The sequence below is a fragment of the Pagrus pagrus genome, assembly GCF_965226575.1.
Source record: "Pagrus pagrus genome assembly, chromosome: 13".
Lineage (NCBI taxonomy): Eukaryota > Metazoa > Chordata > Actinopteri > Spariformes > Sparidae > Pagrus > Pagrus pagrus.
In genome coordinates, this window is record NC_140197.1 from 3,575,755 (window position 1) to 3,597,668 (window position 21,914).

Sequence of the window (21,914 nt, forward strand, 5' to 3'; positions counted from 1 at the left end):
TGTGCCATTGTCTAACTCATACAGCATTACCAGATCATTAATAGATAACGTGGAGGGTGTAAGAGAGGTTTAGGGCGTGCCATGTCGCAGCTGACACAACGGGGTAAATGTGTGCTCTTTCAAATCCATTGAAGTCGGTGCTTAAAGTAACAGAGTAAGCACCCATGTTGTCGATGAGAAGCCAGTCCCCCATGTGCAACTCAGGGATCCAGGAGCTGTCCGTTATTTTGTCAATGCTGTCGCAGGTTGGACCCCAGATAACAGACCTGTATCTCTGCTCACTGCTCTCAACAGCCTGTGTAGAAGACAAACACTGAAAAATAAAAATCCACATCACAATGGTTCCCATAAGCTATTCCTCTAATAATCAGAATAATAGCACAGTAAGAATAAAAATGCTGCATCTCAACCGGAAGAGACTGATCCAATGTGGCCTGGTCTGAATGAATTGATCAGATCAAGAGGGGTGGTTTAAACCTTTGATAATCTGTTGAATAGGAAGATAATAATGTCCAATAATCATGTAATACTAATAATATTAATAATAACTTATACAGCACCATTCAATAGTTACAAAGTGCTTTACAAAATCAAATTAAACACAAAGCAAATGAACAAGATGAAAACAAATAAATAACAAAAAGGGTTTGAACTGAACATTGAGAAGTGGGGAAATACTGCCCCCTATTGGTTTGAAGCAGGTGGATGGAAATTACAAATAGGTCCTTTAAGATGAAATCTCTAATCACAGTGAGTTCAATTGGACTGAAGAAATATTGTCCATGGAACCACTGCTAGATTTTCTCACAGTATATTGTTTTAAATTCCATTTTACAATTTTCTGAGGCAGAAAGGTAAATGACATCCTCCAACACTGTTCCTCATTTTATTTTAATCAAACAATTCTAAATGACTCAACATGAAGATGATATTGGTCAATCTGCTTCATTTAGAGCCTAGTGGTATCCCACCAATCTCAACCATATTGGTGGACAGTAGGCTTGTAGAGGTTGCAGTCTGACTTCCTTGCTGTCCGTTGCAAACTTGAAATTAGTGTTTGCCTTTCTGTTAATCATAATCATGATTTTTTCCGAGGCATGGTTAGGGTTAGGCGGCTAATTTCCATACCTCACCCAGAGATTATTTGCTATTACCACAATATTTACCTAACTTAATTCCTTCTGTAGTTACTGTGGAAAGTAAGAATTAAAATCATTGGCATTACATACATTGGAGGTAAAAAAACAAACAAACAAACAAACAAACATTGATATTCAACATAATCAAGTGTTTCACAGAATCGTCCAAAATTGGCTTTCTTGTGAGGGGACAGAGTTAATATTTACCCTGTGGAGGTATGGTTCCACCTTGGTGTGGGCAGCATCATTAATGAGGAAACTCAGGGAGCCATACACTCCATCATTAAGGTAGTACATCATTGTTATGTCAGGGCTGTTTACCTCACCGTCTGGAAAGAATTCATGCAAAATAATGAAAATCACTGAAATGTAAATGATTTTTAATTGATGTTGAAAATAATTATATAATAAAAATAAATAATATTATAAAATATATTATAAAACACTGCATGTATCGAGGTATACAGTCGTGGTCAAAAGTTACACTGCTCACTGCTCTGCTCTAAGTGAGTAATTAAAACCCTGCAAGTTAGGATTGTACTTACTCTGAGACTGAGCATGGTTGTCTACTCTAATTGAATCACAGTCGTGCCGTCAACAGTGTTGGGGAGACTTAAACTATGTGTAGTTGAACTACATACAGTAGCTTAACTACAATTTGCTGCAACTTGCTGGTAGTTAAACTACATTCATATTTTGTGCTGTGTCAAGTATTTCAACTACTTTTTGGGTAATTTTTTGTAGTTTAACTACTCAATTTACAAACTACAATTTTGGCCAATAACATGAATTTTTTTTTTATAAAAAAAAAAAAACCCTATATAATATACATTTTATTTTATTTTTTAGAATTATTATAATTTAGAAAAAAGGCATGAAACCTGATTTTTTTTGGTAGGCTATTATATTTTGTTTCATATACACCATATGTTGATTTATTTAACGCTGAGTTAAATGAGTATAATGAGTATAAGTAGTTGCTAAAGCTACTTTTTTTAGCAGTAGTTTTACAAACTACTAGTTTTACAAAGCTTTCAGGAAGTGTTACAGGGGGACCTACAGCATCGAACTTGGAAGCATAGGGTCACTGGCCAGGCTGCCTTATTTGACATGCTGGGAATAAAAACAGGCTGTTCAAGTAACTTAAAATACATATCTATACATTACCGCTGTTTTCATCCATATTGTCTATGACAACCCTTTTGGCAATGATGTTTGCTGCCAGTGTGAAGGCCGAATCCACGTAGTATCGGCCTGGTTCTGCAATAATCTGCACCCCACTGTCAGGCGGGAACAATTCATCAAGTGCTCCATTAATGACCTCTGAAAACTGGGAGGGTAAAACACGTGAACATTTTAAAAAATCATGAAACTAGGAAACCTGCATGAAAACCATAAAAAGGTTGACGTCTCCATGATTCCATAAAGTGTTTTCATGCTTGATTGAGCAAGAGAAACCTTGAAAATAGAAAAAAAAAAATACAACCACTAATGATGAAAATTGTGTAGGTACATTTTCAGAATATTCTTCACATATTTATGCCCGGCAATGGTTGTATTGTACACTCAAAGTGTACAATACAAGTGCTTCAGGGAGTTAGTCATGATGCCTTGTCAGTAGACTGCTGAGGTGAAATCACAACAATGAGTAAACACTAACTCTCAATATTTGGGTCATTTTACCTCTTCAAATTTCACTTGAAAGTCCTCTCTCCCAGAAAACCCTCCACCAATATCCAAGAGACTCATCTGAATGCCCAACGAACTCTGAAAGAAACATCACCACAGCATTTCAACATTAAAAAACAAGTGCATAAACTTTCGTTATATACTAAAGACCTCTTCACCTTTCTTTCAAACTCTTGCAACTCAGTTCTTAAAATATTTCCTTTTCTATGAGTTTTTTTCCCATCAGTGACAAGGCATGCCAAAAATCTTTCATAGTCAGCACAGATACATGAACATATTTAGGTGCATGTGGGCCCACAGGTGCAGTTCGCAGTAGTACAGGGGGCTCACTATACCCCCTAGCAGTTGTAGCCACAACTGCATGTAAGGATTTAAATATTATCAATTGTTTTTATTAATAACGAAAGGACAGTTATTGAAAAATATTTATTGTAGTAATAAATGGTAAACTAATTATGTGATTGTGACCAAAGAAAAATGAATGCTCTTTTATCAGATTTTTTTTTTTTAGACAGCTCTGAGCTCAGGATTTATCAGGGTGTCTGTTTTGTTCCAAATTGTTTCACTATATGATTGTGTCGAGGAAAAGATAACATTAATCGATGTTAGATCCTGACTGATCATGTCTCCGTGTCCAGAGATGCAAGTAATCTATGAAGTTAGGATCCTGTGTAAATGCACCCTTACTGTTTCTGTGGCTTGAGGATCATTGCAGGTAATGTAATGATGTCCTCATTAATAGCATATTATTTCACCTACCAGAAGCCCATCTGCTATGAAATATGTTGTATAAGTCATTGGTTAATTTACAAAGCCTTTATAACCAATTCATATCAAGCAATCAGTCCAAAAAATAATCCAACTATTTTTTCTTTCACAAAGTAGTGTTAATTTTAGGATTTAAGTATTTTTGATGGCTGCATCCCTCTGACTTGGTCAGCCTCTGAAAACACAATCTACTAAATGATAACTTTTTAGGAATGCTTTGATCCACACTTCTATTAACACACACATTTACACAAGTGGTTCAGTACAACCACAGACCTGCCAACCTGCACATATTTTGCTGTGCAGGTACATAATTTGACATCAAAGTACATTAGTATGTTAAAATACATAACAGCTTTAGACACCATGGCCATAGCCAGCTATGAGGTCACCGAGGTCAGGACATAGGCCTATATTTTTTTATATACATAAAATTAAAATAAAAAAAACAGTGCTATTTAAATGAGTTGAAACGTCCGGTCAGACCTCTCAGAGTCTGTGTGGCAGCACTACTTTTATTAATCTATGATTTTATAAATTAATGCACATTACGTCAAGAGGCTGTTGGTCAGCTGGTCCCACGTCTGCCAGCGTTCTGTTATTCTACCACATCCATGCCTCAAAAGCAGCATAATGGCAGAAGCTGCAGCAGGAGTATCACTTTCAAATAATCGCTAACATTTGCAGATGAATAACCGTGCACAGTGCAGCAGGCTGCAGCTGTGAAGTCATCAGAAAAAGGAACTGACTTTATTGGAATCAGGTTCGTTACAAGGAGAAATGCTGGAAAACACACAAGCGCAGGATGGGATCTGAAATAAGAGGAGAGTAAGACACCAAAATAAAGTAGGAAACAGAAATAAAAGACAGGAAAAAATGACCTGAAGGCAGATGAGACATGGTAAGCAGTAAGTGTGTTGTCGTGTTAATATATGTCGGTTTAATATACACACCGTTTATGCTTCAGCACTACTATAACTCCTGCTTTCTGCTGTAATGTAGCTAAATTTAATTAGTCACACTCATTGGTGTAGCGTAATGAAGAAGAAAGCACCAAATTATGCACATGAAAACATGATGTAATGTGATGTAATGTTTCAACCACAGAGGGTCTTCAGGTCACAGTGAAGTCATGGGGCTCTATCCCATGCCCGCACAAAGCACTGCACAAGTGTCGTTGCTAGTTTCAGACGACACGTAGTCTCACACCCAGCATCCACGTTGTGTAAATAGCAAATGTATATGCATACCTGTGTGCCCCTGGGCGCGTGATCTTAAAGTTTGGTCAGACGCACTGAGATGCTTATCTTGAAGCAGCAGACAGAGTCAACGCCATAAACTAACAAAACAGCTGGTCGACACATAATTACTAAGATGCACCTGCACAGGCGGGTTCACACCTGCATACACTCTCACGACACATTCAATCAGCCAAACAAAGAGCTGTAGTTACAAACTCTCCAAAGGAAACAGAATTAAACTTTTAGCTTCTAAAAATAAATTGTTGTAAAAATAAATGTTTGGACAGAATCTCAGGATTTATCAGGACAGCTGCTTTCTATTTTACTGTGTGAACATTTACTAACATGAAATACTAACTGATCCTGTAGGCGAGTCAGGAGTTTTAAATAATCAGTGAAGTTTATCAGCTGTTCCTCATTCACAAATGCACATAATGATGTTATAATATTGTGATGATGTTAATGTAGCTGCTGCTGGAGGATCACTGCAGGTAATGTTACTAATATTTTCCTTATTGAGGACGTATTTCACCTCTCTCTCACTGGTTTAATTCATGTTCCGCCCAAAACACAACCATGACGGACTCATAAAGCTTTTGTCTAAAGCAACTTACAGTAATTCATACATTCATACACTGATGGCGGTGGCTGGACACTTCAACATGCAGACCAGGGGAATCGAACCAGCGACGTTCTGAAAAAGAACCTTTTTCCAACCAATTAGATATGTGGACCAATTAGATATGTGATTTTTGTGTGTGTGCACATATATGTGAGCTGAATATTTTTTTGGCATAATATGGTACTTTTTAAGAGGTTGGCAGGTCTGCAAACAGTGTTATCTGATGGCCCCTGAGCAACTCCACCAAAGCAGTGATATTAAGTTATACTCTTGGGCATCTAAACTGCAAATCATCATGACATACTTGATCATGGCTATATCACAAAACATGTCAACGGTCTGTATTATGGTCGTGCTGTACTGCTATGACGAAGACTTACCGCTGTGTCAAAGACATGTCGGGCATCTGCAATGGCCTGCTTGAACACCAAACTTTCAGTGCACCCGCTGCCTACATGAAAGCTGACCCCGATGACCTCTAAGCCGAGCTCTCCAGCACGCTGCAGCAGCTTATCAACTGACACCAGTCTGGCTCCAAACTTTGCACTAAATCTGCACAGGGATTTTGAATCATCCACTGCGATGCGGAGCACCAGTCTGGAACATGATCCAAAAGACTTGCATGAATCAATACTCAAAGAAGAATTCACACTTAACCCAGAAGTAGAAAATATAGTTTTTTAACTTACTTGGCTTTGGCATGACAACGAGAAATTTTTAGGAGTTCATCTTCACTATCAAAAGTCATCATATCCACTCCATGAGCAGAGGCATATTTGATGTGCGACAGTGGTTTGGTTGTATGTGCGTAAATGATTTTATCAGGTGTTACACCCAGAGACAGGGCCATCTGAATCTCACCCTGTATTGGACAAACTTTAAATGAGCAAACAAAGCAGGAAACATTTCACCATAACAAAGACTTTGAAAAAAAAAAACCAATAGATTTTTTTTCCAAATGCTTCACAGTACCTTGCTAGCACAGTCAAAGCCGGTGTCCAGAGCACTCAGCATCCTCAAAACTGCTGGCACGTTGTTGCACTTCACCGCATAGAAAGGCTTGACTCGAGGTAAGTTTTTGAGCCACTTGCGGTGCATCTTAAACACACTGTCTAGATTTGCCACAAAAAATGGCTCAGCACTGTCCTGAATGAAGAAAGCAAAGTGAACATTTTATTTTGATGACGCGAACCTCAAGAATCTCATCTATCTCACAATACACTAATTTAAGTGTCGTGATGTCTGATGCTCACCTCTGAACCACACTCTTTTATTTTATTGTCTATGAAATCATTGACGGTCCTCCCATTGTCTAAAATGTTGATATCACAACTGTTAGGGGGGAAAACATGCAGTACTGATCCAGTTGTAGTTACTGGGGCTGCAAGGGATGACAGCAAAAGACAAAAGCAGAAATATAATAATAACTGTCAGTTTACACTTAATGACAATACAAATACACACCAAATATTGTTAATGTAAGACTGGATTAGACAAAAAAGCCATGTCTGTCTTCATTTAAAGTTATTTGTCTAAATTATGGCATTCAAAAAGTCAAGAAAAAAAGAACAGAAAATGTGATAGCATTCAAAGGCACATTTGCCTCACATTGTTATGTTTGCAAAAAATATAGCGAGGACCCAAATGCAGAAACACTCTCAGGAGGCAGGCAGGATGAGGAACAAAAAACAATCTTAAATCTCAAGCGGATAATCCACAAAGTAAAATCCAAAAACCAAGAAGTGTAAATACCAAATGTAGCAAAACAAAAGCTAAACAAAGTACAAACAGTAAAAACACAAGGAACAAAAAACAGGAACTATGGGGAGACACTTGAGGACACTGGAAAAGGCTTAGGAGAAACACAGGAGAAGAAACAGGACGAACACAGGAACAAACTGACAAAGACAGAATGGAGCACACGGGCTAACAAGCAAAACTAACAAGGGGATGAGGTGCAGGTGGAGTGAGGCAGAGAAACACAGGTGGGAAATGAATGGAAAAACACTGGTAGGAGGTAAAGGCTAAATAGGTAGATGCAGAGCAGTTGTGGAGCCAAAGCAGCCTGGTTGGGATCACAAGGAAAACAGGAGGGAAAACAGAACACTTGAAAAAGGGCAAAAGACAACTAAATACCAGAAAACACACACACAATGAAACAACAGGACAGGACAGGACCATATCACAAGACATTAAAAACCCTCCTGAACAGTGTTTTCTTTGTCTCACCACAGCCTGCATGCTCCTCCATATCTGGCATCCCTGAAAATGTCATTTTCAAATGAGTATAAACATTGCCACAGCATCCACATGAAACAAATGTGGAAGATTTTTTATTGTAAATACTCACAGAAGTGCCGAGACGAAATGAGATGGAATGATGTGGTGATTTTGTTACCAGTGTCTTTTCCCCACCTACTGTATGGAAACAAACAAACTTGATTCCCTCTATGGAAGCCCGTAGGGGACCTAAGGATGTTGTAAGCTTGAAAGTAAACATGTAATTCCACAATAGCATATTTGTTTTGTTTTTTGTAAAAATTAAAATGTAATAATTTATTTTGCATTACCATTTTCACATGCTTGTATGGGTATTCTACAGTTATATTAAACATTAAAATGGAAAAGCTGTTTGACACTTAATTTACATACAGTGCCCTCCAGTGCAACACATTTACATTTACATGTCCTCATGTTGCTTTCAGGGACTATATGAAAATGACTAATGACTTTACCTGCTCTAAAGTGGACAATTGTAAAATATAAATTCAAATTTGAAAATTAAAATGTAATATAAAAAAATACACGATTAAGTCCCACTTAAAAGAAGAAAAACATTTCTAACAATTTGAAACTATAAATGAAAACAGCATTTTACATTTGCTTCAAAGTGGACAATATTCAATTGCAATAAGCGAACAGCATCCCCGGTCTATTGCCTTTACATCTACATGTCACTTTTTTGAGGACAATATGAAAATGTATATGTTATATAAAAAATAAATGATTAAGTCACTGTACCAAAACAGTGCACCTGGATCTTCAATGGTTCCCTAGCTTTGCACACGGCACACTGAAGAATCTCCCCTCACAGCTGAGTCATGGTACGCATGCATTAGAGAAGTAAGTGTTGCTTGTTGTTCTTCTTTGTTAATTTAATAGACAACTGGCAGTGTCTAGGTCATTTGTGCATCAGTTCATGTATAGAATGTGTGATATTATCACAGCTGATTTGTGTTTTTATGTTCATACGCTTTGTATTCATTTTTCTGTGCTAATTAAGCTAGTGAGCAAGCTAGGTGACATGTTTCACCAAGCCCTGTGGCATTTCAAGTTAGCCCGATGCTTTCCTTTCATTGTATTTTTATGTTAGCATATATATATACATATGCATTGCAGTGCATTTGTCAGGTGTTTTAAAGAGCATCATCACTTAACTGTGAGTTATTGGAAATAATTGTTCAAAGCCATTTGAAGTGAATGTTAATTGAAAACAGAATTAATGTGTTTTATTGTATTTATCTGCTGTATATTTATATTCTGTCATCATGCTTGTATTGCAAGCAAACATTAGACCTCAGTAAACAGTTGAACGGCAAACACGGTGTCCATGTCATCACTGCTTTTAATCGGAGCACCTAGGGTGAAATAGGCATACATTAGGCTGGTGCCACCTCTAAGCAATTCATTAAAGTCACACTTAAAAGAACATTTTATTTTCTTACAATTTGAAAATATAAATGAAAACAACATTTTACATGCTTCTGCTTCAAAGTGGACAATATTCAAATGCAATAAGTGAACGGTGCCCCCGGTCTATTGCCTTTACATTTACATGTCACTTTGCTTTTTTGGTGACAATGTGAAAATGAAAATGTTATCTGTAAGGCTTCTCATCAAGTAATTTCTTTAGCTATGACATCACTTCCTTGGTGCTGTCCACTGACTCCCTGTCGGTTTGATGCTATTGTCAGCCACACTTGCACGATGCCTGTGAGATTTACTGCAGATAAATGTCAACGACATGCACTGAATTGTCAACTTGATATGGACAACTTTAAACCTTTCTTACATTTATTGATTTAGTTCAGGTGAAAAGGAAGCAGCTAGTGGCTCAGGTGACTGACAAGGCTGGTGGTGCAGGGGGGCTCATGGCATGAGGTGGTGGAGGTAGAGGCTGAGGCACTGGTGAATGGCTATGCAGGTGGAGCTGCTGAGGCATAGGGCTTGAAGCTAAGGTGGAGGAGGCTGGGTGGCAGTGTGGCTGTGGATCTGGAGCAAGAAGTGCACTAGTTCCGGAAACAATGAAAAGAGCACAGGTGTAAGTCACACGGTTCAAACAGAGTAACACTGGAGCCAGAAACGCTAGAGACTAGGTTCAGCCATAACTACCACTAGGACGAGCGGAAACAATCAGGCATTGAGTGGAAAGAAGACTGGTGTTCTTATGCTGAGGCTGATGAGTACTGTAGATGAGCCCTGTGACACCGTTTCACCGACTGTGAAATTAAAAGCTGTTGTCTTTCATAGTCCCACTGGTACTTTTTGTTTTTTCAAACCAATCTTTGGTTACTGGGTAGGGCTAAAGCTAAAAATTAATCTTAGAGTGTTGACATTACGCAGGGAGAAACAGACACAGACTTGACTGATTTATGGCTGCTTAATGTCATCTACAAATATAGACTAATTTCTTATTCAAACTTACAGTCTAACTAAATTCTAACAGAGCTTGTCAGCCATCAAATATTTTGCCAATGAGTGACACTGTTCATATATAGCTGGTAGTCTCATTGGCAAACAATCCCCATGTGTGCGCAGGAGACATGTCCTGTCATGCCTTAGACCTTAGTTAAACAATGCTCTGTCCTGTATCATCACTGCATGAAAAGTACAATTTGTTCTAAGTGCTTGGGCCATATTCATAAGGCATCCTAGAATTAGGATTTGCTCCTAGTTATACAATACTTAGAAACTTCTTAGAATCATGACGTTCTCAAAGAATTTAAAAAAAAAAAATTATCTTCCCAAAATCAACGGTGATTTTAGCATGACATTGTGACCGGAAGAATCCAAGCCAAGCTCACTGAGTGTCTTCACCTGGTTGGACCGCTGCTTGCAATAATGGCTGAGTGCCTATCACCCTCCAAACTTTATGGGAAGCAGCAGAACAGAACATTTCTGGACCATCTGGCAGGGCTTTGAAGCTGAACCTGCCATTCAAAATGCCCTTTTCTTTATCCATTTCTGCTCAAAGAGGTTTGTTTCTGCTGCCATCCACGTCACTGCTGTATCACTTCCTGTTTTCCCAAACTACGGAGCTGGCCGAGAGAGTGTAATCTAGTTTAAAGATACATATTGAAACACTGTGGTACAATAGATATGTATGTATGTTTGTACCAGGATAAGGTGTTGCCCTTAGTAAATCTTCCTGCCTCTCTGTGTTTGCTGAGAGACCTCACACTGACAAAGCTGGTCACACCTTGTCAGCTTCTACACTGCTCTCCACTCTTGGTAAAACCTGAAAATATGGGTAAGTTTGAACTTAAGTATTCTCTTAAATCTATTATGGAAATTATTGTCTGAAAAAAGTAAATATATGGAGATTACGAAAATGTCTTGATGGAACTGCTGTGAAACACTTTGCGCTGTATATTTGGTCCTTGTATTTACAAACAAATTTAGCGCTATATTCCTGAGAGTTGCTCCTGGTGATGAAATTCCAAGAAAATTTGGGGAAGAGAAAAGAAGAGAATAAAATTATAAATAACTTATACGTACAATTAAGACTAGATCCTTGAAAAGAAAAAGGGAATCCTCAAAGCATCTTAGTCCTTAAAGGAGCTCTCAAGGTGATAAAATGTAAAATATTGTGAAAATGTGAAATATTCTCTAAACGCTGAATGACAGTGAATTGCAGCACAAGCATCAAGCACGGATAATGTTTATGATCAATCTCATGAGAGCTGCACTCACATAAAATAGTTCTTTATTGTCCCCTTCTTCTTACGCCAGGTTCAGAAACGCTGTAATTAGCTGTGAAGCACAGAGGAGCGGAGCCATTTTCGTTTCGGCGCCCATGTTAACCAATGTTGTTATTCACATAGGAAGCGCCGTGGCGCTCTGCGTGCCGCGGCGTTTCGGAGTCTGCGTGCCGCGGCCAAATGTGTCAAGCTGGGCAGGAAGTCAAACAAAGCAACAACGAGAGAATCCAGTCAATTTTCAAAATGAAACAAATTTCAAAATAAAACTATTTTCAATAGCCTAATTAAACACCAGTTGACAGAAAAATACTCATTACTATGAAGTGGACATACATTTACAGTTGTCAGGAAAACATGGCGTTATAATTTTACGCGCTTATTTACTTAACCATGGTGAAAAAACAGCTCCAAGTGTGACTGTAGAACAGCCGAGGAGCAGAGCCGCTTGCGAGAAATTCGCGTCTGGTGTGAACAAAAGGGCTGTGGCTTCGCAGCGCTTTGGCGTCCTGTCTGAACCTGGCGTTATATGACACTCCTTTTGAAATGGTTTTAATTTATTCAACACAGTTATTCATTCCATCAAATTATATAATTTTTTAATTCTTTAATGACGCCATCAGTTACACTGTCCATTTCCTGCCCTTTATAGCTAATAGTGCTTTTTTTTTTTTTTTTTTCGAAACAAGCAATCACAGCTTTTAAAAGATTGTGTCACACTTCGCAACAGGGTCAACCCTGCCTCCCCACTGGGATAAAAGTTTTCGGTCCCTGCCTTGCTCAGAGATGCTCTAAGACGTTTTCTAACTCACTCTTAAGCTAGGACTCCATGCTAGAAGTTTTTGGGTTAAATTAGGAGCTCTCAGAGAATTCTCAGAAAGTTTGTGAATACAGGCCTTGGTGGTTTAAATGATCATCAAGGTATCTAGATATGTCTAGCACACAAATGGAAGCAATAAGGGAGACATTTGAAGGAAAACAAAACAGAGGGGTGAAACAAAGGGTTTTCAATTTTTGACACCGTGTTAGATTATTTTGACAGTTAAGTATATTTAATGAAGTGCTGATATTGAGGCAAATTCTGAACTTTCACATATTAAATGTGGAACTGAGAAACTATTTAAACAAAAATGTTGCTATACATGATGTCAGGGATAACTTCAGTGTGTTAGTAACTTAAAAGTCTGAAACTCCTGTCCTTGTTTTAGCCAAGTGTCCATCCCTGACCACCTCCGTATACAAACTTTTTAGCTCTTTATACTACTTCTCCTCACTTCCTCTTTTGCAGCCATAACAATTAATAATCTCGAAAGCTTGCATTCATAAAAATGACGTATTAGTACAAGCTGGAATACAAAGACAAACACTGTGCATGTCTGCTGTGTAATCTAGATTTACTAACCTGGCTGAGACAGGAGGCCCAGCTGAGGAAGATGGTCCTGGTTATTGTGTTTATCGCCTTGTTCCTGGATAACATGCTACTCTCAGTGGTTGGTAGGTTCAGACAAACAACCTGTTATTCAACAATTAACCGACCAGTGGTGAAATCAGGTTACACAAATTTAAGTACAGTACAATTTTGAGGTTGGTCTCTATTTTATCCTACTCCACAGCAGTTTATAAGGAAATGGGTCATTCCATGCCAACTCACCCAAAATCAAGAACATTTTCCAATTCATGTCATGAATTGCTTATTTTTCACTGGATTGAGTTGGAATTTGTCCTGAACATCACAGAGATCCTGAGGAAATTTGGCAACAGTCATTCCTTTAAATAGTTGTCTTTGAATGGTTACAGTAGTCAAATATATGTATATATATATATATATATATATATATATATATATATATAAATCCAAGATGTTTTATTACTCCTTCATTGTCTATGATTTTTTTTTCTATGATTTGCTATTATTTAGTACTTTTCACTGCCTTACATTTTACAGCCAGGTTTCATTTCATCAGTAGATATTTGTACTGTGTTGATTTCAAGGTTCTCTATCTGTCTGATACCTGATTGCCTGTTTTTCATTGGGTTCTGGAAATTTGCAAGTTACATCTTGAAATGTCTTGGTTCATCGCATACCAGATGTCATCCTGTTCTGTGTGTCTGGACAATTTATCAGAATTTCTCAACTCTAAGAACTAATTTCTTACATCAACAACTCAGCCAAACTTTAAAAAAAGAGAAAAAAATCTACTTCTCCATAGGCTGTTTTGACAGTTGGCTTCTTCTTGTAGGATTTTCCAATTGAGCAGGTCTCTGAGATTTCACTATCACATTAAACTGCTTAATGATGGAATAAATTATAATTGCACTTTTAAATAATTATGGTTATACTACAGTCCATTTTGCAGTACCCAAACCTGTTTCAGGCGTGATTATCCCAGACCTGCTTTATTGGTTTCAATTGCTGTAATGGTTTGATATAAACTTAGAAATTAGCTCAGAGTTTGAAATTGTGAAATAGTATGTGTGTATTGTGGGTATTGTATATGTTATAAATGAAGACATTTTTTGTTTTGATATTTTGTCCAGACACATCGAGTGACATCGAGTATGCAACAAACAAAACTTTTCAAGATTTAAGTTGCAGATTCCCAGAACCCAATGAAAAAAAGGCTCAATAGGTATAAGACTGATAGAAAACCTTGAAGTCAACACAGTACAAATATCTACTCGTGAAATAAAATCACTGAATTTATATTACAGGCAGTGCAAAGTGTGAAAAAATAGAACAAGACATCATCAATATAATGACAAAATTCAACCCAGTCCAGTGAAAATTTCGCAATTGGTAAAGTTCAGAAAACGCATACAAGGAATCATAAAAATGCTGAAATTTAGTTCAAACTCCTAAAAAAATCATAAGTTATAACTATAAGTATTTGCGGATAGCTATATGGTTTTGCACGGTGTTGTGAATTTAATGAAGCTGTTATGATTTTTTCCAAGAAAATCCCTGACATGAACTGGGAGGCCCTGGGTGAGTTGGCATGGACCCAAATATTATAAATTTTACTTCACATATACAGTATCTGACAGCTTAAGTTACATGTCACTTTGCAGGTTAAGATATGTTACAGGCAAGCCTTATGATGGTCTTATGAAATATTATATACTGTAGAAGCCATTTTAGCCACCTATTTATTTGTTTAACATTTAACTATCATGCACGCCTTTGCTATATTACTTTCTGTAGATTTTGTGCCCTCTGCAGGTCAAGTGGCTGTTAAATAGGAAACAGGCGGAGAGGAGGGGTGGCCGACTGAGAGCGCACAGCTTTTGACCCTGTCTGGCTTGCATGGCTTTGGATTGTTTGATGCGCAATCTGTTACTTGTAAACTATTTTATTTATGGAAATTAAACCCTATCTAATTTTGGAACACTGCATTTCTCGCGGATATTTCTTTTTTGTTAATTGCAAGTTATACAAGCGTCAAGACTTTCCCCAGTCGTCACCAAAGTGACTGAGAAGAACAAAGAACTCAGGACAAATCAGTCACTACATATACTGATGTTTATAGAATGAATGACCAACTAATCGGTCATGTCTCATCTATCTTCAGGTCATGCTTTGTTTTTTCTTGTTGTTTAGTTCTGCTTCCTGTTTTATTTTGGTGTCTAACTCTTCCTTCCCTTCCTGCCTCTGTGCGCTTTCCTGCCGCTGTGATTGTCCACCCCTCCCTGATGTGTTACACCTGTGCCTCATTATCCCCTCCTACCCTGTGTATAAAGTCTGCATGCTCCCTGTCTTCGGTCCAGTTTGTCTTTGTCTCCTCTTAGCAAGCGTTCCAGCAATTTTCTTTGTGAGCTCCTGTGTATCGAACATAATTCCAGTCAAGATTGTTGCCTTTTTTACCTGATCTGTGCCTTATGTATGTGTTTATTTTCTTTTTTCTTGCCTTGCCTGAAAAGAATGCTAACAAAAGAATGTAAGCAATACAGACTGAATATTTTAAATTAATGTAAGAAAATATATTTTCTTCTCATCTTCATCAACGTCATCTAAAAAAATGACACTGATAACAGTGAATGTCATTTTGGGGCATTCTACTGGGAGATCAAATCACATTGAAAACATTTAGATTTTGTTTTGCTTTATTTTGTTGACAGTGCCAATTATTCCAAGTTACCTGTACAGGATTGAGCAAGCTGCGACCACCACTTCTGTGAACGGCACTGACTCAACAGTCACTTCTGTTGTCAGTAACCTATCAGGGAGCTGGGGCTCCACATTTGCACCTCCACACTCAAACGCAGCTCTCATCAGTAATGCCTCCATGTCTAACAAATCCTCTGATTCAAACTGCTCTGGAGCAGGTGCTCAACTGGATAAACTAAACACCAAAGTAGGACTGTTGTTGGCCTCCAAGTCCACCATACAACTTATCTTCAACCCCTTCATTGGACCACTTACTGACAGGTGGGCGAATTTGATCTTTTGGGAATAGGCAGACATTTATCAAGTTTGAAAACACATGACTCAGTTTTCCCTACCTATATATTGTATATTACACAGGATTGGATACCACATCCCAATGTGTGCTGGTTTCTGCGTTATCATCTTGGCGACCACCTGTAAGTATTACATTAGACCAGGGCTCCAGAAAGTTTGTGATAATTTCTTAGAGACCTTGAGACCAACTTTTATGAGAAGTGCGACTTGCAAATATGCCCCCTGGTATTTTGCTTTTTTTTTAAAATTATCATCATATAGAACAGATGTCTCTACTTGTATATGATGCCTTTACCGCAGTGTTAAAGGTCCGCACTAACAAACACCAGGTGGCACATGTACAGTAAGCAGTACAGACTACATTGAACACATCAGGGCCCTGAGTTTCTCTCTCCTTCCTCTGGAACCAGACACGCCGTTACATTTCCTCATTGACTCAGTCTGTATCAAAGCGTGTGTCAAAGTGCATTAATTAGCGGTTTACTGTGTGAGAATCAAAATCCTGGTTGAGTATTAGTTTGTTACTGAAGACTAGCTAAAGTTAGGGTAAATAGTATAGGCTATAAACAGTAAGCAACATCTAAAATTATCCTCAATAATAAAGAATAAGCAATTCTAATGTAGCCCTAATAAAGCTTAACAGTGTGACCACTACAAATGCATGCTGCATTACAATTTGGCGTATTTGAACAAAATCAACTACAAGTACCAACAGCCATAGTCCTTACAACCTTAACTAATGTGTTGTCACGGGTTAGATTGCCAAAATCAGAAAAATAACAGCTTGAATCCCTGAGGAGCTGCATTAGCATTAGTGACAGTTGCGTCCACAGTATGCAGGTATCTATGGTTCCCTCAAACAATGTTTGCACATCAGAGGGGATTTAGAAGTGGGTATACACAATGCCGACTGAAAAATATGTAGTCATATGCTGTATACCTACACCACTGGTTACGCTCTGCCACAGCTAATTAACAGCGATCTCCACACTGCCTTCGAGCTGGGCGTAAACATATACTTCAGATTGTATGTTTCACTGATAGGCTTATGCAAGTACAAACAGTGACTTAATGTTAAACATCTTTAGTTTATTTAACTTAGTTCACAGAAGAGCTGTTAAAGTTAAGCCGAAGCAGTCATGTTAACATAGCGTTACACTACATACATCCTATTCCTGTGGAGTCAACCAGCTGAAATGCGGACAGCGCCACTCTACCATTCCTGAGCACACTGTGGTCAAACAGTGTATAAGGAGCGCCCCCTTTTACCGCCGCAGCATCACTGCGGTCACACAGTGGCAAGCACGTCATACACAAGTAGAGACATTTGTATGTGAATCACCAGGAGCAGCATTTTCCGTAACATTTTGCAACACCTTTTAAGATTCTGCGGCTGATCCAGTTTGTCAATATATATTCACAGTTATTGTTGCCGTGTAGCACATTTGTTACTCTACCTGTGGGAACCAATCTGCTCTCCTATCCTCACAGGAGAGGAAGAGGGAGTGAGACAGGGCCTGGATGTAGATTATCGTGGTTTATAAAAATGCAGTGTTGTAACAATACAGCTATTTCATAATCAAGGTCTACAGATGCCACTGGATGCATTTAATTATTTCTACATAGTCAAAATAAAGTATATCTACATTCTCTTTTGTGTTTTTTTTTCTACCAGGCGTTATAAAAAGACAATCATTTATTATTATTATTATTATATTATTATTATTATTATTATTATTATAGGCAGTTACTTCTTAATTCATTATCTAAATCTCTATGTCCTTGTTTCTTGAAAGTGTTCGCCTTTTCATCCAGTTACATCTTAATGCTGCTTGCCAGATCAGTTCAAGGTGTAGGTGGATCCTTCTTGTCTGTGGCAGGTGAGACATATGTATTTTTTGTTTTATTTAAAAAAAAAATATATATATATATATATATATATTACAATATTGAATTTGGTCCGCTAACAAAACACTTACTTTTACAGCACAAAAGAAATCATTATCATCATTATAATTATTATATTATTATTATTATTAGCACCTCTGTTTTGCAGGAATGAGTATGCTGGCCAATGTGTACAAAGATGACAAGGAGAGAGGGCGTGCAATGGGTATATCCTTCACTGGTTTGGCCTTAGGATTGATAGGTGTGTATACAGACACAGCTTTACTAGGTGCACACCCAAGAATAAAGGGCTTTAGGGTGAAAGAAATAATGAAATAAAAAGAACTGCAATATTAAAACTGCTTGATTATTGATTATTATTAAATGGTGGCTAGGCAACGCTGCACATGAAGATGCAGTGGCTGGTAGCTCCTCCTAATTATGCTACATTTTTGTTTTTTTAACCATAATTTTTTGGCTTTATTGCTGAAACACACTGCCTATGGAAATACTGTCAATATCACTGGAGAAGAACAGGTGGACTCTATGTTTATCGCATCAATGCTTGGTGTTCACACACAGTCAAAGCTGATGGACAGTGTTTCCAAGATGTTGAGCTTTTTGATATGAAGATCACTATCTTGTCACTGCTGTTTACATACACCCTGATGCAGATTCAAAAGGTGCACAATGCTTCTTGTTATGCAACCCTGTGTTTAAGACGAATAAATCATCTTGTACCCTCTACCTTGTTTAGCAAAAAGAAACTTTAAAGGGGCTCAGTGAAAATCCATTTCTTGACTAACGTCATACTGTTGCTCTCTGTTAAGCAATGTATACGCATATGATTGTTGCCTGTATTTGACACAGCTCCTTTTAGAGTGGAGCAAGAATCTGACATGTCAGAAATCTTGGTCTAAGCTCTCGCAAAGTTGAAGCAGAGCCACAAGTCAATTCCCCAACGTCAATGCCTTTTTTCTCACTGCACCTGCACGAAATGGCAAACAGAGCATCTGAAAACGCCATGGCAACAATGATGGTCAGCAAAACATGGAGGCCAGGTTGGTCGATCTGTGGCAACAGCATACTTACCTCCAGTTCTCTCTGCAAAAATAGACAAGCCATACTGTCCACATCTTCCCAGCCATCTTCGAGTCCATATGCGCCGGCGCCTCTTTTACTTGGAGGTTTTGGCGCAGATTCTCAAAGGCAGCACATTTTTTTCTTGTTAGCATTGTTGCTAATACCTGCCTCGGAGCTTTCAAAATAATCTCTATTGACAATTGTCAATAGCCAGGACAGTCCGCAGGGGGCAATTCCTTGGGATTTTGTTGCAACCATACATTACTTTTGCAATATACAATTATACCACAAGTAATGAATCATTCTTTAATTTACTATATCAGTACTGCTTTTGCTTTTATTTCACAGTACTGAGGAAATTTCTAAATCCTGAAAAAATCCTTTAAAACCTTCAGGAAACCTGGGTATTTGTTGGGAATAGAGTGTGACACTTTAAAGGTCCTGTGTGACAGCCAGTGTGATGGAAGATAACAAGGGAGAAAATAGTTACCCATGATTTCTAAAAAATGTTTGTCAATAATTATTATGAGTAATATACTTATTTGTCAAATTTTATTTTGTGTTAGAAGATAGAAATAAACATACAGATAAAGATTAGATAACGTTTTATAGAGGCTATTTTGTACAGACTGGGGTGCCTTGGGCACACAAAGTTTGTAAACCACTGATGTAATTGACCACAAATGCTTTTTCCACTTACAATATGTTGAACTTTTTCACTGTAGCTTACTATACCACATATCTTTTTCATATCCCAAAGCCGGTGCTCCATTTGGCAGTTTGATGTATCAGTATGTGGGGAAGATGGCTCCATTCCTGGTCCTGGCTGTCATCGCTGTGTTGGGTGGAGGTACTGTGGAATATTGCACACAAGATCAAACATTTAATCCTGCCAAAAGTATCTGCATGAAACATTTTTTTTGTTTTTGAGACTGTCCTGTTTCACTGTCCACGCAGGGTTACATTTCCTCATCTTTCAACCATCGCAGGTGCAAACAGTGGTAAACTAAACTTTTGGCATGCAACAACACTTTCAATTAAAAAAGATATTCTCCAGTGAAAACTGTATTTTGAATATCAAACATTTAACCCTTGTAGGGTCTGTGTAGCACTTACGAGTTTAATTTTCCTATAGAAAAAGATTACTAACAGAAAAGGAGAAATTGTAATGTAATCATTGATATGACGTATATAAAACTCAATTGAAGTATCCAAAATTATTAAAATGTTAATTCTATTGAATGTGTTTAAAGATGCAATAATTCAGAAAAAAAATATTGAGTGCACAGAAGAAATTAAATGAAAGTAAAACATATATTGATGAAACTGACTGAAAATTGATTTTAAAAGAAACAGATGATTATTGACAATGTAACTGAATCTAGTATGATAGAACAAACAGTCCGGCACCAAAGAGAGGTGAAGACCAGGGTTATATAGAGGCAGATGATGAGTTGATGAAAGACAGGTGTGTCTCTCTGCTGCAGAGCACACACACCAGGAAGGATCAGGTGAGGGAAAAGGGAGGGGGGAAACAGGTAGGGAAACACAACAGGGAAAGAAAACAAGAAAAACAAAACTCTTTAAAATATGTTTCATGCTTCTTTACAGATGGAGAAAGGGACTTCACTGCTGACTCTTCTGAAGGATCCATACATTCTCATTGCTGCTGGTATTTTACAGAATGCTGAGATAGATTTGCACAAAATCACTCCCAATTTATTTAAAAAGATTTAAAATGTCCAAATTAAAAAGAATAAAACAAAGACATAAATTGAAGTACAATAAACAATGCAATATGCATTTCTTTTTCATGTATGCGTTTACTGTTATAATTACAGGAAACACGACAATCATCAAATCATTACACAGAAACAAAGTGAAGAACAAGCTCTACTCAGCTTTATGGTGTCATGGTTTAAGTCTGGTCATTTCCTGTTTTATTTTGTAGGTTTCATCCTAGCGTGTCATGTTTTATTTTTATTTTGATTGCCCTTTTTAGTTTCATATGTCCCTGACTATCTTCCTATGTATTTTGTCCATGTGGTTTTTCGTCTTAGAGTTGTCAGTCTGTCTGTGCTTGCTGCCTGTGTTCCCTGCAACTTACTGGTTTGTTCTTGGTTTTGTTTTGTATTCCTCCTTAGTTTCTTGGAATTACCCCAGCCTGTTTCTTCAGCTTTTGTTGCCTGCCTGTTTTTGTTTCTGGAATTGGCTTTATGTTATTTAAGCTTGCATTTTGTTACTTCCACCTGCCTGCCTGGAGTCTTGCCTTTGGGTCCTTTTGCAAAACCCTGGCAGTATGAACTAACCTCTATGTGGCACTCCATGGTCTGTGTGTGTGACGTGTTGGGAACCCCCACTGATCAGTTTGATGAAAGGCGAAGTTGCTATGTTGTTATGCTACTAGCATGCTGGACCTACTAGTGATTGTTTGTCCTCATTGACAGATTAAAAATAAGCAGGCCAGGAAAGGCATACAAGGATTGAAAATGACCATTACATATGTTGACCACAGCAGAAGGAAGAACAGGAGATCTGGAGCCTGCGTAGATTCATGAAACGTGTGCACGCATAGTGCGCTCGATTTCTGCCTGCGTAGAGCTTAAATCATGCCATTTCTATTTAACCCTAGCCTACTATTTTGTCATTAGCCATACTGCCAGTGGCGGAGCGTGGGAGCACAGCACAGAGAGGGAGGAGCATTCTCGATGGGCCCTTGTGATAGTTATTTAAACATTGCATTTATTCCATTATTTAAACATGCTAGTCACACTAAATATTTCTGCAGAAGACAATGCCACAGATCACCCCCTCTGACACACACGCACACACACACACAGGTCACTGTCTGAGTCAGTGGCTACCATGTCTAAGCCATGTAGCTACCATGTTAATTGTAGACTGTCTGTGTCCATTTAATGTTTGTGTTGTACCAAAGACATGGTAGCTACCAACTCAGCCAGACATCAACCTGCTTGAGCTTTCAGCACCATAGACAGTGTTGGTCACAGACTGACAGTCAGACACAAATCAACTCAACTCAGTAAG

At 38.1% G+C, this 21,914-nt stretch overlaps 1 protein-coding gene across 1 annotated transcript in view; it reads right to left on the reverse strand.

Moving 5' to 3' along the window:
- Positions 1–37: 37 nt before the first annotated feature.
- The window catches only part of LOC311267772 (ornithine decarboxylase-like), a gene marked incomplete at both ends in the record, with an annotated part of 32,105 nt that continues 10,228 nt past the window's right edge, over positions 38–21,914 (reverse strand). Inside the window, 7 exons of the mRNA XM_084371002.1 lie at positions 38–295; positions 1,347–1,468; positions 2,307–2,469; positions 2,823–2,906; positions 5,840–6,056; positions 6,149–6,321; positions 6,432–6,605. Coding sequence (XP_084227128.1) covers positions 38–295; positions 1,347–1,468; positions 2,307–2,469; positions 2,823–2,906; positions 5,840–6,056; positions 6,149–6,321; positions 6,432–6,605 — 1,191 coding nt within the window. The remainder of the gene's footprint in view (positions 296–1,346; positions 1,469–2,306; positions 2,470–2,822; positions 2,907–5,839; positions 6,057–6,148; positions 6,322–6,431; positions 6,606–21,914) is intronic.